The sequence below is a fragment of the Salvia splendens genome, chromosome 4 (genome assembly GCF_004379255.2).
Source record: "Salvia splendens isolate huo1 chromosome 4, SspV2, whole genome shotgun sequence".
Classification (NCBI taxonomy): Eukaryota; Viridiplantae; Streptophyta; class Magnoliopsida; order Lamiales; family Lamiaceae; genus Salvia; species Salvia splendens.
In genome coordinates, this window is record NC_056035.1 from 17,193,632 (window position 1) to 17,209,909 (window position 16,278).

General features: G+C 35.7%; 2 protein-coding genes across 4 annotated transcripts; both read left to right on the top strand.

The window, feature by feature from the left end:
- Positions 1-1,024: 1,024 nt before the first annotated feature.
- Positions 1,025-6,416, top strand: LOC121798918 (F-actin-capping protein subunit alpha-like). 2 transcript variants are annotated; one of them, XM_042198186.1, is made up of 10 exons: positions 1,025-1,300; positions 1,381-1,496; positions 1,887-1,976; positions 2,983-3,047; positions 3,242-3,403; positions 4,559-4,637; positions 4,749-4,826; positions 5,441-5,515; positions 5,593-5,628; positions 5,937-6,059. In XM_042198186.1, exons 1-10 carry the CDS (start codon positions 1,195-1,197, stop codon positions 5,976-5,978), a joined length of 849 nt encoding a protein of 282 aa, XP_042054120.1. In that variant the 5' UTR covers positions 1,025-1,194; the 3' UTR covers positions 5,979-6,059. The 2 variants fall into 2 exon arrangements, with proteins under 2 accessions (XP_042054120.1, XP_042054119.1); XM_042198185.1 differs by having other exon boundaries at positions 1,028-1,300; positions 6,019-6,416.
- Positions 6,417-8,845: 2,429 nt separating this feature from the next.
- LOC121798919 (E3 ubiquitin-protein ligase RFI2-like) lies at positions 8,846-15,882 on the top strand. 2 transcript variants are annotated; one of them, XM_042198187.1, is made up of 6 exons: positions 8,846-9,254; positions 10,832-10,992; positions 12,619-12,677; positions 14,423-14,448; positions 14,526-14,904; positions 15,156-15,882. In XM_042198187.1, the coding sequence occupies exons 1-6, from the start codon at positions 9,101-9,103 to the stop codon at positions 15,619-15,621; spliced, it is 1,245 nt and encodes a 414-aa protein (XP_042054121.1). In that variant the 5' UTR covers positions 8,846-9,100; the 3' UTR covers positions 15,622-15,882. The 2 variants fall into 2 exon arrangements, with proteins under 2 accessions (XP_042054121.1, XP_042054122.1); XM_042198188.1 differs by having other exon boundaries at positions 15,168-15,882.
- Positions 15,883-16,278: the final 396 nt, after the last annotated feature.

Sequence of the window (16,278 nt, forward strand, 5' to 3'; positions counted from 1 at the left end):
GGATGTAAATTTAACACGAATGGATTGCTCCACATAGTCGGATATTTTGGTAGGATTTAAGGTTGAAAATTTATAATTTGAAAAAATAACAGTATGAATGATCCTAAACCAGATAGCAACATTGGTTTGAAATTAATCCTATCAACTTGTTACGAAATGGACAATTCTCATTATTTAGAGTTTATTAGGAGTATTTTTTAACTTAATTATCTTTTGGGTATTAGAAAATTAATTTTTAAAAGTTACTCCGGGAGTATTTTTTTTTAAATGTACCTAAAATTAGATTTTAATTTATTATTGAAAATTATATACTTCTTCAGTTTCATTAAAAATGAAACATTATCCTTTTTAGATGGTCCCATAAAAAATGAAACGTTTCTTAAAATTGAAACAATTTTATATTTATTTTTTCATCTCTCCTACTTTACTTTCTCTTCATTAACTTACAAAACAACACTTCATAAAATTTCACAAAACAACACTACATAAAATCTCGTGCCGATTTTCAGATATTGCATATTTAATAGGACGAAAGATGTACTATTTAATTTTATATTTTACTTATCATAAAAAACATATTAACATAATAATTAAGAAAACAAATTGATTATTGTTATTTTATGAGGGTGTTCGGTTTGCCGTTTGACCAGAGTCTGACTGATTTAGCCCAATTAACATGCCCAATTATGTTCTTTGCAAGGAAAACCTTTTTTGAGCTCTATTATCCAACTTCATTTATTTCCTATTATTGAATGGCTCAGAAGTCAGAATGTGTTGGTAACCAATTCACAATTTTTAAATTTAATTTGTTTTTATATAGCTGGAACTATATGCTCTGTTTGGAGGTTTTTAACAAAAAATCGACGAAAGAATTTCTATTTATGATTTCAATTAGTTATCGATAAATTACATGAATTTGTTGAATTTAATAAAAAGTACGTAATACTCCTAAATAAAACGATATGTAATTAAAAATAATGATAATGTTAATGCTGAGAGAATTCTAACGAGAAATGAAATCTGTTTTTAAAAAATTGAACAGGGAGTGCAGAGCATGAAACCTTAATTTATGCATAGATTAGTCCATTGCCTTGTAATCTAGCAATAGTATATATATATTGGTGTGTGTGCCATTTGATTTACGGAGAAATTTGAGTCAGTACAAAATTCCAAAACCCTTTTGGGATCTCAGAAATGTCAGACGAGGAAGAGACGCAGCCCACTGATGAGCAGAAAATCGAGATCGCCAAATGGTTTCTCCTCAACGCTCCCGCCGGCGAAATTCAATACATCGCCAAAGGTAATCTCTCATTAATTCTCATGCATGTGTATATACGAATGATTCGACGAATTCAAAATTTAATCACTAATGCTGCGCAGATATGAAGGCGGTTTTGCAGGATGAAACGCTGTATATCACGGCGGCTGCAGAGGCATTTCCTCTTTACAACAAATCTCACATGATTTGCCTGGATTTTCCTGATAGAAGCGGTGAGGTAACGCCCATTGTGCGATGAATTTGCCCTAATTATCTTTTCCGTGTAATTGATTACGTGATTTTAATAAACTTCTTCATTTGCGAATGCTAGATTTGTATTCTTAATATTACTCTAGCCAGTGTGGTTTGTGGTGTTCAATGTTTTGAAACAGGGTGGTTTGCACAGACAAGCTACTCAAGCTTTTATACAGCTTTATGAAGAAACCAATCCTGTAACTTCATCTATAATAGTAATTGTAATTGTAATTGATAGGAGTTCATTCTAAATACACTTGAAACAAGGATTGAACAATATTTGTCCTTTTCTTAGTAGGCTCTCAAGGTTATTGATTCAGGTAGAGGTTTTTATATTCACGTGTTTGTACTGTCTTTGTCTTCATCTAATCAGGTTATGGTTACATCATTTAGCGAGATTGGCGAGAATGAGTATCTTGATCCTAGGACTGCTCAAGTTGCGATTGTTGACCATGTGAACCAGGTATCATTCCAGGAGTACTGAGGCCATACATTTGCAGGATTTACAGCAGTGTCCTTCTAACTCATCTTTAAATGTGTCAAATTATCACATCTTTTTGTCAACATGGTTAGGTCTTTCTGTAACTTGATTATGGACTTTATTTGATGATTAATGTTTTGATTTAACTATTATTTTAATGTTGCAGTTCTATTTAACATATCGATCTGGAGAGTAACTGTAATGAAAGATAAAATTGGAAAACACTCCTATCATGTTGAATGTGTTCATAAGATGATCTAAGAACTTGGTGCATTCAACTTTAAATTTAGTTTAGCGGGTCTATTTCTAGATAAACAAATAGTAACCCCTCAAGCAGTGGAACCAAAAACTGTTCAATTCAGTTGCTAGATTGCCTTACAGCAGCAAAGTGGAGCTTAAAACTGTTTAATGGAAGTTCTTAAGCTCAATTAATTAGGTTTTCTCAAGTAGATGATCTGTTATTCCTCGAATGGATGATTTGTTTTGTTGTTGTAAAGGTGATCGAAAGGAACATTAAATGCTAAATTGCTAACACCCGCTAATCAAACTTGAAGCTCATAATGAATGTACTCCATTGATATCTGCCATATGTACAATTTGGCAGATAACAGATTCCTACTTTGATTGCATTACAGTAATTGAAGACGATACTTGCTAATACATCTAGGTGATATAGATTATATGGAATACGTGTGTAACATTTATTTGTGTGATTGATGCTAGGAATGCATTGACAGCCATCTTTACCCCATACTAGTATATTCTAATTTGCAAGCTTAATAGTCACTGTGATTCTTCTTCCTATATTGAGCCTTTGTTTTGGGGACTGGGGCTGGAAGGCATAGTGTTTCTACAGCTGAACTTAACTCAGCAAAGCATAAAGTATGCAGCGATCCTTTTGTTTATTCGCAGTACTAATTTGTTTGGTGTAAATGAGTCACACATTACTTTTTCTGTTTTCATGTTATAGTGTTCTGTGTTAATTCAGGTCTGCAGGCGGGCTCGACCTGCAAATGATGAAGAGCTTCCGACACCATATATTGAGGAATATCGGTATGCTTTGGTGTTTTTCCTCTTGATATATTTAGTCTTCTGGTTCAGAAATGAAAAGGCTGTTGTGTTGCTCAGTGAACTAGCAGCTGGTGAAACCTAAATCTGAACCTACTTAATTAGCTTGAAGTAGGACTCACAATGATCTTTATGGCATCATTTATAAGAGCCATGTTTTACTGACATTCTTTCTGCAGCTATGCATTGGATATAGAAGTTACTAAGTATGTTAGTGAAGTGTACCCGAAAGGAATCTGTTCAGTTCATTGTGTTAATGGGAAAGATGTGGAAGAACCAGGCATGGATTTTGAGCTTGTTGTGGTAATTTCTGCTACTAGACTCAGCCCCCAGAATTTCTGGTAAGTTCCGTTATCAGTACTCAATGTACTCACATATGATACATTCCTATCTACCTTTGTTAATCATCGTGTTCTTGCAGCTTCTTGCAATTTGTTGCATTGTTTTTAACTATAATTGGAATTAGTTCTTCATTCACTTTGTATTGAAAGTTACAAAGTAGCAAACTGATAGACACGCCACAAGTTTCTAGATTGGGTTCAGGAATCTACTAAGCATTGCTGGCGTGTTGCGGGCTGCTTTGCTATGCGCATTCATGTCAAATTTTCAAATTCTAACTGCCCAATAAATTTGGTGCAACTCTGTAAAATCTACTTCAGGCTGTTTGAATCTTCTCTTTGCTGTCTCACTGAAAAGACACCACTATCTGGTAGAACTTATTTTGTTTTTGATTTGGTGGAACTTTCTTGATGCTGGACACATTGAGAACTTTCAATTGAGGATGTAGTTTTGCTGCTTCCTTTTTTGCTGAGACAAACATAATTCATAATTAGTGAAGTAGGTATAGAGAGTTTAGGGATATATTTATAGCAGGCAACTCAAAAATAAAATCTTTGTGAGCTATGTTGTTTCTGCCTCAGTAAGCTTTCGATACCAGACGTACTTCGACCAGGCACTGATAGACTTACAGAATGATCCATGCTTTATTATGGAGAGATATTGGAAAATGATTGCTTTCGTAAGTCATTTGATGAGCAGAGGTACTCTGCGTAACGCCACATACTATATATATCTGAGTCAAGGGAAGAGGTTTATATCTTCTGAATCATGTTATGGATATATATTAAGCTCTAATCTTACCTAGACAACTGTGACAAATTTTGAAGATGAAGAAAAGCTTGATCTATCCACTGGAATTAATTCACAAAATAACTGCACGAAATTATAACAGACTAGTACTTCACAAGAAAAAAAGGATTACCAGTCTTACATGCGCAATGGTGAGAAATAAACTTATTAATTGAGTCGATATTTGTCATGTCTGCTGTCATGTCTGCCTGCTTCTTTGTTCGATATTATATTCATAGTATAGACTAGACTTGCTGTATGTGACAGAAGATTCGTCCCTGGAAAAAGTCAGCCTACTTGAGACACAATCGTTATAAGATCCTAATTCTTGTCTGTCTTTCTGCTTACACTTCCATTGATTTGTCTAGCAATGGAAGTTGGCGGTCAATATGGAATGTGGAATTCAAGGATGAGGCACAATTAGTGGAAGTTAGAGGTACACTTCAGGTAGTCATCCATTTCCTTTTGTAGTGAGATTTTGTAGGCTGCTGTAGTACTTTTTCATCATTGGGGAAAATAAAGAAATGTTGGGAAACATGAATTTTGTATTTTGTGTAGGTTGGCGCCCACTACTTCGAGGAGGGAAATGTCCAGTTAGATGCAAAGCATGAGTGCAAAGATTCCACTATGTTTACGGTAAAGCTTGAATTGGAATATTTAGTGATATTCTCTGTTCATGGGTGGTTAATTTACTTATTAATGTCATGTTACTGGCAGATTAGATTGGACACAGTGACTTATACATTTTGGTCCCATCTTTGGGATGTTGGTTATGTTAGCTGTGACAATGGGTTATAGGCAAGTCTGGTCTATCTAACATTTAATTAACAACACATATTCACTGTAGCTAGACACGTCTTCTAGTTTCAGAATTAGTGCACCTCATTAAATCAAGAATTTAGATTTGAAATTGTTTCTTTCTTTGTGTTGTTTCATTCTGTCCACCTAACCATAAGGGCACATTGAGCTTTTTGCTAATTCAGTTCAAGGATATCCATATTTATTGATATTACTTGTGATTTTTTGCAAAACATTAATGAGATTTTCACTAAAGAGATACAAAATTTACTGATGGTGTTCGTGGCTGTCTATTTTCAGTCTCTTTATAACTCCATATCAGGAGAGGATTTTGAGAATATCAATACTATATTTGTTAGTTGCAGATTAGGAGAAATATCCATGATGTTAAGGAGATATCATTTGGTAAAGTTTGCAGAATTTAACAGACTGATATGTGTTGATTTCTACAGTCACCTGAAGACTCTGCACATTCTGTGACCACCATTATATGCCACCAGGAGACGGAGTATCTAAATTCCCTTCAGGTTCCCACTCTTTATTGTGTCTAGTTTCTTTATTTTCTAAAATTTATTTTTACTAAAACTATTGTATTGTCTGGCAGACATCCTATTCAAAATTGCCTGACGCCACCTTCAAGGTACTCTCTTGGATATCTTCCTCATAGTTAACCTCTGAGAACTCCCTTAATATTGACAAACGTAAATGATTTTTTATAATTTGTAGTTCCATAAACCAATTTTTCTGTATGTAAGCATGCTTCCTGAAGTCAACTTATAGTTTTTGACCAACCCATGCCCGCTCCCATCATTGCTATGTTTAGCCTGCTTTTAGTTGTTGTTGTGCTCTGCCTCTGGTTACTAGATGTCCCAACTACACCGTTTTTTTCTGCAAACGGACAGTCAAATAGATGTGTGGTTTTTTAGCAACAAACTATTTGAATCCCAGGTCAATTCGTTATTATTTCTGGGAAAGATCTGTGGGGCCTGAGAAAGTTGAGATACTCTTGTGTTGCTTTTGTGCATCATAGGACCTTCGGAGGAAGCTCCCTGTTACTCGGACCTTATTCCCATGGCATAACACCTCACAGTTCAGTCTCAGAAAAGATATCCAAAAGAGCTTGGGACTGGAAAAAAAGAAGTAAATGGTTCTTCGTCAAGGTTGAGTGTAGTAGACTGTAGTATTTCTAAATTAACCCTTCATATTAGTGATTTTGTTTCCTGTTTCTGTACTGTATCCTGTGCTTCCCCACTCTTCCTCTATCTCAATTTTTTGGGCGCCTTAGGATGGCCTTGGTTTATATGCCAATTGGGAGAAATTCTCTGAAAAATATGATTTGTGTATACCTTAGGGATGTAAAGTATTCATATGTTGAACCAACTCACTTGTTTCCTGTTGATCTTAATTGAGTTTCAGTTGAAAGGTTGATATGGGTTTCGAACTATTGAAATCAAATGCGACCATATTTTTGGATTGAGTGAACTACGAAAAAAAGGTATTTATTCTATTGAGTTCCGCTCGTATGCAGTATTTTTTAAAAATATTGACATTTGCAGTCTTTATGCTATCGGTAGAACCATATATGATGTCTTGTTTTTACACTGCTTGAGCTATTTTTAGGACGAAAATGCCTTGGAGTTCTCCTGTGCTAATTTAGACATTTGATTTTGCTGGTTGATGGCTCACTTCTCCTGGTGCTGCCTCTGAATTAATTGCATGCTTGTACTAGTTGCTGGTCCACTTTTTTCTTAAGCTTCTTAATTGACTCCATATAACCCATTGGACATTTGATTTTTCTCCATCTAATACATAAAGGGTCAAAACAACACAGATTAGCTTAGCTAACTTTTTCAGGGGATTTAGAATGACCTACACTACTAATACAATCTAGACTAAATTGTATCTCTAGAAATTCCTCGGAGTATCATTCTAAATGCAAGGAGATCATTCCAAGGTTTCCAAGACATTTTCGTCCTAAAAATAGGCCAGATGGTAAAAATTTACGCCAAATGTGATTCTGCTAGTATAATATCGGAAATGTTAGTTTTTAAAAATTACCGCATGTGAACAAACCAGATAGAATAGATACTCCCTCTGTCTCAGCTTCTTGGACATGAGATTTAATAAGTTAGATATTATTTTTGCTAAAAAGATAAATGCAGGTGGGACACTCCAAAAAATGACTTACTTATGGTGGGACGGAGGGAGTACTATCTAGATAATAGGTAAGAAAAATGTTTTAATTACCGAAGTAAAAAAGAATAATTGAGATGAAACACCAAAGTAAAGAGTTCGATAATAAATAACTATTAATTCAATATCTACAACTTCATGATTACTCATATATGCATAAGTTCTGTCACGATCTAATCATGATTTGTATGTGTAGAATGAAATAATAGGAATCACAAGATCTCTATCAAACTAATAACCAATACAATCTAATACAACCTTGAGATCATAAGCTTTTACAAATTAGGTACTCAAATCTATTGGTGGGCAATCACAGTTCATACCAGAGACTGAAAGACAAAAGAAGGCGGTGGCGCAAATAATAGAGCAATAGAGGAAACCTAGAGAGTGTGGTGGGTAATGAAGATGCTTGTATATACTCCATCTTCCATCCGTCCTAAAAAATTGACTCTTATTTTGTTATTTTAATTCTTCCTGCAAAATTAGTCAACTTTCTATTTTTGAAAACATGGCCGCCATACATTACACTATAAATAAGGCGAGTCTCACTATTCACTACCAATAACACTACTTCAATTACTTTTTTATTTCTATTTATACTTTATGAATTTTACATTGAAACTCATGTCTTTTCCTAAAATTTTAACTTTAGGTGATAGGAAATTTTAACTTTAGGTGATGGATGGAATATTTGATATCGTTTTTTAATTCAATAAATGACTAGATTCATTGAACTAATTGAACCATGTAACAATTGGCTCGTGAATTTGCTTAATGATTCCATTAGAAAACAATGGAATGACCTAGTGTTTTAAAAACTGGAATTTGATTGGTTCGATCTCAAATTGGTGCTTGGTTTGATCTGGTTTATATGTGAAAATCAGTAGAAAATTAGACCGTTCTGAATCGGATAAATCGACCAATTGGATCGGGAACCGTTCACTGCTTCGACATGTTTTGTCAATTTTTTAATGTGTTATTCAAATATAAATATATTTTATACTTGTTTGAACCTATGACATACCACTAAATTATGGAGTGCCTACATTTGTTGTACCAAACTATCATTATAATTTACTCCCTCCATCCCAGAAAGTTTGTCACATTTTTCATTTCCATTCATCCCAAAATTTGCCACGTTTAAATTTTTTTATCATTTTTTGTAATGGATCTCATATTCCATTAACTCATGCTCACTTACAAATATATAAAAATAGGATTCACATTCCATTAACTTTTTCAATCCACTTTCCATTACATTTTTTAAAATGCGTGCCCGATTAAAATGTGACAAAATTTATGGACTGGAGGGAGTAATATTTATACACTAATATATGCTATAATATTCCAATTTGATCGGTGGTCTCACCAATTATACCAGTTGAGCCATAAATTAATAGTTTTGTCGGGTTGGTTTTCAAACCGAATTTTAAAACATTGGTATTATATACGCATTATTATCCCTTGCATCCGATATTGGCTAACTAATTTTCCTGAAATTGCTACTTTCTTTTGTAGTAGACAAATAGATTAAAATTTAAAGATCACGATTATCCCTTGCATCTGACGTTGGCAAACCAATTTTTCCAAAATTACTATTTTTTATAGACAAATAAATTTAAATTTAAAGATCACCTCAAAATATATTCAAGCTTGTAAGATTTAGTCTCAAAAAAACTTTTATTACCAACTGCCAAGATTAGGAAAATTGATGGAAAGAACGTTGACGCTAAACAGTGTTTCTCTTTCCCCTCTCTCTCTCTCTATTTCTCCAACTCTAGTCTGAGCTCCTACGATATGTGCCTCGTATTCCTTCAATCGTTTTAACTCCAAAATTTATCAGACCTTCAAAATTATTTGGGCGACCCGTTTCCGGGTAGATTGTAAAAGTTTAGGGTGTCTAGAAGTCGTTTTAAATTATGGGATTGGGAGAAGAAGCGGATCTTCTCGACGACGGAGATAGCGGAGAGTACAAAGCGGCGGTGGTATCGTGCTCCATTTGCTTGGAGTCTGTCATCGATAATGGAGATAGATCTTGGGCCAAGCTTCAATGTGGCCATCAATTTCACCTTGGTGAGTCTTAATTTTGCAAAATTGAATCGGGGAAGTATCATGACCTAGCTGATTGTACCTTTCCAATGTTTTTCAATTGTTCAATTTCATCTTCAAGTGGAGAAGAGCTTAAAGCTAATAGGTTGTTGTTGGTTTGTTTGCCTGATCAATATATTTGGTAGATCTTTTTGCCCTGATTAGAACTAGACTTGATTGAATTTTGGGATCTGGGAATAAGTTGCTGGTTGGGGAAAGTTGAATTACTGGAATTCTTCTGGGGAATTGACTTTTGAATGCTGAAATAAAACTTTCCTGACTCGGTTCTTAAATTGGTTACGCAGACAGTCTGAATTTTGTTTAGATGTAATGCTGATGCACATGCAATTTATTTCATTTTGGAGACTTAGTCCATCGGTTGGTTCTGAATGTGATCAAATTGTCTCTACCGTAATTAGTAGTCATGTAATTTTCCAGGTGCAAATTTTGTAGGACTAGCAGACAAATTCTTTTATAGGGTAAATTGCCAAAAGAACCATAAAATTTGGTCAAATTCAGGTCTGTCCCGTAACTTTCAAAAATGGACAATTAAATACTCCTTCCGTCCCATAGTAGATGTCACAGTTTCCTTTTTAGTTTGTCTCACAAAAGATGTCACATTTCCTCTTTTGAAAAAAGTTCCCTCTCACATCAATTATAAAATTATATTTTCTCTCACCACTTAACACACAAAATAACATCTCCTAAAATCTCGTGCCATCTCCCAAGTGTGACATCTACTATGGGATGGAGGGAGTAACAACTTTGAAGATTTTCTTAATTGTCCCATGGAGTTGAATTTGGGGAGAACTGAGCATGACGTGATAGCCGGGAATATGACATGAACGTAATACATCAATATTCCAAAAGCCCAAAAAGCATGCTCAATTTCGGCGTCCACATCTTTGGTTCCAGATGTCCATGTCATGCTCAATTCTCCATAAATTCAACTCCATGGGACAATTCAGAAAATCGTCAAAGTTATGATTTAATTGGCCATTTTTATAAGTTACGGGATAGACCTGAATTTGACCAAATTTTTTTGTTTTTTCATTTTGGCTATTTGCCCTTTATGATATGCGAGAGTAAAATTTGGGATCAGAGCAGTGGATACATAATTACACCACATTGTTTGGGGCAATAGGTATAAGTACTGCAGGGAGTTTGTTGCTAAAACCAAACTGTATACTAGCTCAACTTGTGGTAGGTTTGTGGTAATGGATGACTTTAGCTAGTACGCACATGCATGCCTTTTTTTGGTTTTGCTATCACATGCTATGTACATAATTATTTTTTCTAAACCGATGTTTTGCCAACTTTTGATGTTGCCTCATGGTAATCTTTTTTGTCATCCGTCTTGGCTTCTACTTTAAAGCTTGAGTTAGCTATAATCATTAAATTAACTCATCTAATTCTAAATTTTTTTCCTTGTGGAGATGTTTAGGCCTGACACATTCCTCTTATCATGTTCTGCTTTTACGCTATTATCCCAAAATTTGTGCGTAAGTTGGAGGATTTAAGATCCAAATTATGTTTCTTACTGTTGCATGAAAAATATACAGATTGCATTGGTTCAGCATTCAATGTAAAGGGATCTATGCAGTGCCCCAACTGTCGGAAAATTGAGAAAGGACAATGGCTATATGCAAATGGTAGTCGTCCACTACCTGAGTTTAGTATGGATGATTGGGCCCATGATGAGGATCTCTATGATAATTATATGGTAATTCTATTGATTTATCTGTTATTCAATAATATTTCTTCTACTGTCATCTAGCTTTTTTCTTCAACGGTAATTGTATAATACTTGTCCGTCCATTTCTTCAACATTACCTGTATCTCTCCATCCTTTAAAATAGTGCTTATTTGACCATTTTGTCTGGCTACCAACACATTGCCCATTCCGTTTTTGGTACTCACGCAACCACTATCCCTTAAATTTATTCTCAATTTATCAAAGTATTTACATAAAAACCAAGCATGGCCCTCACTTAGCTAACATTTACAATTTAATATGATACCCCAACAATAAATGTGCCCCTTTGTTCACTGCTCTACACACTTGCCTAACATTTAATAAAGAACAGGGGGGTATATGTTTCTAAAGAGCATGTTTGAAGCATTCCATGTTATGTTGTTTTTTTGCACCTGATCCACTTTTGGATCTCATCTTATATGTTATTCATTTTTAATAAAGAAATGAGCAATGAATTAAAGGACAAGGGATATATGTTTCTAAAGAGCATGTTTGAAGCATTCCATGTTATGTTGTTTTTTATACCTGATCCCTGATCCTTTTTTGGATCTCATCTTAAATGTTATTCATTTTGAATAAAGGTGATCATATCTATTGTGCTTTAACATTGATGTTGATGTAGTATCATAGGTACTCTTATTTTTTGTTCTTTTGACCTTTTGTCTTATCTAGCATTTATCCGAACATCTCGTTCCACCGTATTCTCTTCCAGGCTTCAGAAATACGTGTGCAATTTCGTATTATATTATTGTGATTCCTTTGCTTGAATATTTGATCTGTATTTAATTTGGCGGGGGTGGGGGTGGTTATAAGTTCAAACATCGAAGATGATCATATTGTGGAAGTAGGTTAATTGTGCGCTCTTTGTAAACAAGCCTATGTTCTCAATGTGAACCATGATATGGCTGTACATGGAAGCTGTTAGAAGAACTCGATCATGGAAGCTGTTTCATCTGTATTTAATTTGGCGGGGTGGGGGGTGGGGGGTGGTTATAAGTTCAAACATCGAAGATGATCATATTGTGGAAGTAGGTTATATTGTACGCTCTTTGTAAACAAGCCTATGTTCTCAATGTGAACCATGATATGGATGCACATGGAAGCTGTTAGAAGAACTCGACCGTGTTTGACTTACCATCTATTAGTTAGTAATATTCTCTCCCTCTAGACATTAATTAATTGACATCTCAAAAACTTCTGTGAAGTTTGGACATTGTCGTTTTTGCTATTGATGAACAGAATGGCCTATTATTTCCCCACTGTCCTCTACTCTCCTTTTGTCAGTCTACCAAATACTTAACAGTAATTTTCTGTTCTGGAGAGATCTTTCTGAGACCAACAGTTCATGAAGTCGGGGAATGGTTTCAGTTGGGAAAACCGTTTTTTCCCCCTCAAAGTGGCTGTATTTTTTCAGATTGTATGATGCACCAGTGTATTCAATATGACTTGCGTGAATTTTGGGGATCTTAAATTCTGAGTTGATTTTGCGAGACATTGATAGTTCAAGTGACCCATGTTGATCATACATGTACATAAGCTTTATTCGTATGTCCATAAACTATTGAATACTTTTTTTCAAAATTATTATTGCAGTCATTTGGAGTTCATTGGTGTCCGTTCAATGGGTTAACAAGGCTCCCATCATCCTTTGAGTAAGCTCCTATCTTACCTCATGTGTAATTTTTGACGTAGTATTAAATGCATGCACTAGTTAGCTTAGTTTCTTTTTGACGTATGGATATGTAAGTGAAATATATTTGAACAAATATATCATTCTCACAATTTCGCTAATTGATATCTGAGAGAGTGCTTATATCCAAAGAAAGCTATAAATGTAACCATAATGTTTAAAATTCCCCAGCCACAAATTTGGAGCGAGGGCATGGTCAAGGACACATGTGTTCCTCGATATTGTGATATTTTTAGTGTAAGTTGCAAAAACTTTCTAAAGACACGAAGACAATCATGGACAAATTCAAAATGATTTAATATTATTTAAAGCCAAAATATTACAATGGCGTCCTAGGAGTGCCTAGCTTTGATTCACAGCTCATAAGTGGTGTTTCGAGGATCCTTTTGATTATTGAAATCAGATGCCTTTAATTCAGCCAAGGGTGTTGCTGGCTATGGATTGGTTCCAGGTGGCTGCCTATGGAGACTTCTGCACTAGTGGCCATCTTTCCTTGCTTTTGGAATCTGTCATATAGCCTGCTGGTGACTCAGACCAACTAGCTTTACCTAAAACTCTGTTTCTGCTACACCCCCTTTGAGAAACAGAGGCCAAATGTTCTAAGTATTTTTCACAAGTCCTAGGTTTATATGCCCTGATAATTGATGGGCGTCACAGATTGTCAGAGGCCCCTCTAGGGGCTGGGGGTTGTTGATTTTCAATTTCTGTAGTTTTGGCTAGTTAGCAAGCTAACCTTAGTGATCTGGAAGCTTAGCTTGGTGGATGTTTAAGTAGCGACTCAAATAAAAATTTTGTATCCTGAAGCCTTGTATAGATCTCACAGCTGAATAGAGTTGCTGGTTCGCTGAAGAATCTGTTCAGGCCTGTGCTCATCATAATGAACATAATGATATGGCCTGTTCTTCCCTTCAACTGCAATTTGTTTAATGTTTTACTTATGAATCTTAGCATTTAGGCAAACATACCTATTCTGTTTCTAAAATTGTTCGGTGGGCTTCCTCTGTAGCAAAACAGTAGGAGTCCTTTGGTTTGTAAGATGGAAAAAATTGACTTATAGCAATGTTTAATCGCCTTATTTATATGAGCTTTCCAGATTATTTTTTTCTTAAAATAAAGAGGATCAACAATGGTACCCCATCTACCCCCATATGGGCTTTCCAGATGTTGCTTCATAAGATGCTGCATTTGCAAAGTTGTAATATGGATGACTTTATCAGTTTATCTTTTTGTCATTGTTATTTTCTAAAATTTGGACAGACATTCCCTCAGGTGCTTGGTGTTGTATATTGTTTGACTTGCTTAAGATGTGAGAGACTGAGAGAGTGAAGATTTTATCATATCATGGACTTACTATTGTTTATTTTCTTACTCCCTCCGTTCCTTAGTAGTGTAGTCATTTTTCCATTTCGGGACGTTCCATCATAGTAGAGTCATTTCCATATTCAGCAAAAGTAACACTTTTTCCTCACTTACTTTATTCCCTCTGTTATTTTATTCTCTCTACTTTTCTCTCTTTCCTACTTTATTATCTCTTGACTTAATATATTTAATATCCCTTCTTAATAACCGTGCCGGAAAGAAGTGACTCTACTACTATGGAACGGAGGGAGCATTTGATATTCATATACTCATTTATATTTTTTATAATACTACTATATGCTAACCTTTTTTGAGCTGCTGAGTTAATGATACCTTCCTTTTTTACAGTGAAGGAGAGTTTTCATCAAGCACATGTAAGATTTCATTTTGACACCTTCTTGCTAAGGCTTAGAGCAAGTTTGTAATAATTGGACTATTTGATATCTCATAGATCACGATCTTGTTGGACATCATGCCGTCTTTGCTGAACATACGCCTGTATCATCCACAACTCATCCTTGCCCATATATTGCTTATTTTGGGCCAGTACATCCATCTTCTACAGCATCAAGTACTAGTGTTCCAGACGGATCCAATTATAGTAACCATTGGACTGGGCCGACAGTTCCTAGTGAAGTTCCTAATTCATACGCTTTTCCTTCGATGGACATGCACTATCAAAATTGGGACCATTCATCTCAATTTGCTCCAAGTAACCGGATTGTTGGGGCAGACCAACCCATGATTACACCCATGACGCAGAGAATAACGAGGAATAGTTCTGATATCCCAAGGGCTGGAATGCATCCATCCTTCATGCTTGGTCACAGGTCAGTTGTTGTTTTACCTGAAATTTCTGAGAATATTTTCAGCATCAGTTTTAGGCTCTTGAGAGAACATTCAAGATGGATTATTCTCTATTGCCTCAAGAATAGACTTCTACAGTAGACTAGAATGAATAAAATATTGATTAATGGCCACAAAAATTGGGATTAAAAAACGTTAACAAGATGCTTAATTCATTGTTTAAACATGAATTCTGGGGAGCTTTTAGTCTGGAGTCATTATATGATTTTGACAGTTCTGCCAGCAGAGCTCCCAGCTCGGGAACCTCCTCTGTCCTAACACCATACCCTGGAACTGTTGCCCGGACTCGTGACCGTCCTTCTCGTCAAGCATACTTCCAGCAGTCTAGCAGTATCCCATCGGCACGCAATCCTGTTTTACCCACCGGACGAAGATCCAGCAGTCATAGGAGTTCAGCTCATGCTGCCCCAGTTGCCTCGGCTTCTGACCAGTCTGGTGGGTTTTACTTATTCTCAGGTTCTTCAGGGAGAAACGTCCATGAAATGGAAAATTCCCACCATGATCATTTCCATGGATGGGAGCGAGAACAACAACCTGCCTTACCCTCAAGCCAGGTCGATAGAGATTCAATATGGGGGCCTTTTCAGCCACCAGCTCCTGCAGCTGAGATCAGAATCAGAGCCAGCGGTTTCCGGCAGAGGCATGGATCTGAGAGGCTGCCATCTCAAAATCGGCCATAGGTATTTTTGTTGTGTTCTGGTGAAAAACTGTGATTACCATGACTGGTACCAGGTGATGTATGTTTGTGCAATGATGTATAATGGTTGGAATATTCCGAGCAAACTATCGTGGCATTGAAACTATCGGTTTCATTCGCCACAGCCATGTGTGATGAACTTTGGGTTCCTATTGGTTGTATGCTCCCCCCAAGGGGAATAAGATCACTTGTTTTTAAAGTAAAGAGGTTCGGTTGTGGCACAAGCAGCCCCCTTCATTTTCAAGGGATTCTAAGTATTCACTATTGGACTGTTTTCATAAGTGAAATCTTTGTCCTAGACAATAGCTTTGCTTTTCGAAATTAACACAAGGTTTTCACTACTGAAATAATCTGAGTTCTTGGCAAGGATGCCTGAAAATGAAGCAGGATACGCAATACATTATGGTGTTTGTTCGATTTCATAAATAAAATAGTAGCAAGATATAATCTAGAATTAAGCGGTGAGATTATTTAGTAGGTGGTGATTGACTATGATTAATTCTCACATGAATATTCATCTAGGATTAAATCATAAGATAATATGTAATCTCATAAACCAAACATAATACAACCTTAATCATAAGATACAATCTTGCAAGTCAAACTATCCCCTATTAATATATACTCCTTCCATTCTTTA

Excerpts from the sequence above, each read along its gene's own strand:
- LOC121798918 (XM_042198185.1), top strand. The coding sequence starts at position 1,195 with ATGTCAGACGAGGAAGAGACGCAGCCCACTGATGAGCAGAAAATCGAG. Across the intron at positions 1,497-1,886 it reads TTCCTGATAGAAGCGGTGAG|GTTATGGTTACATCATTTAG; the intron begins GTAACGCCCATT and ends TCATCTAATCAG. Across the intron at positions 3,048-3,241 it reads CCATATATTGAGGAATATCG|CTATGCATTGGATATAGAAG; the intron begins GTATGCTTTGGT and ends TTCTTTCTGCAG.
- LOC121798919 (XM_042198187.1), top strand. The coding sequence starts at position 9,101 with ATGGGATTGGGAGAAGAAGCGGATCTTCTCGACGACGGAGATAGCGGA. Across the intron at positions 10,993-12,618 it reads ATCTCTATGATAATTATATG|TCATTTGGAGTTCATTGGTG; the intron begins GTAATTCTATTG and ends TTATTATTGCAG. Across the intron at positions 12,678-14,422 it reads AGGCTCCCATCATCCTTTGA|TGAAGGAGAGTTTTCATCAA; the intron begins GTAAGCTCCTAT and ends CCTTTTTTACAG.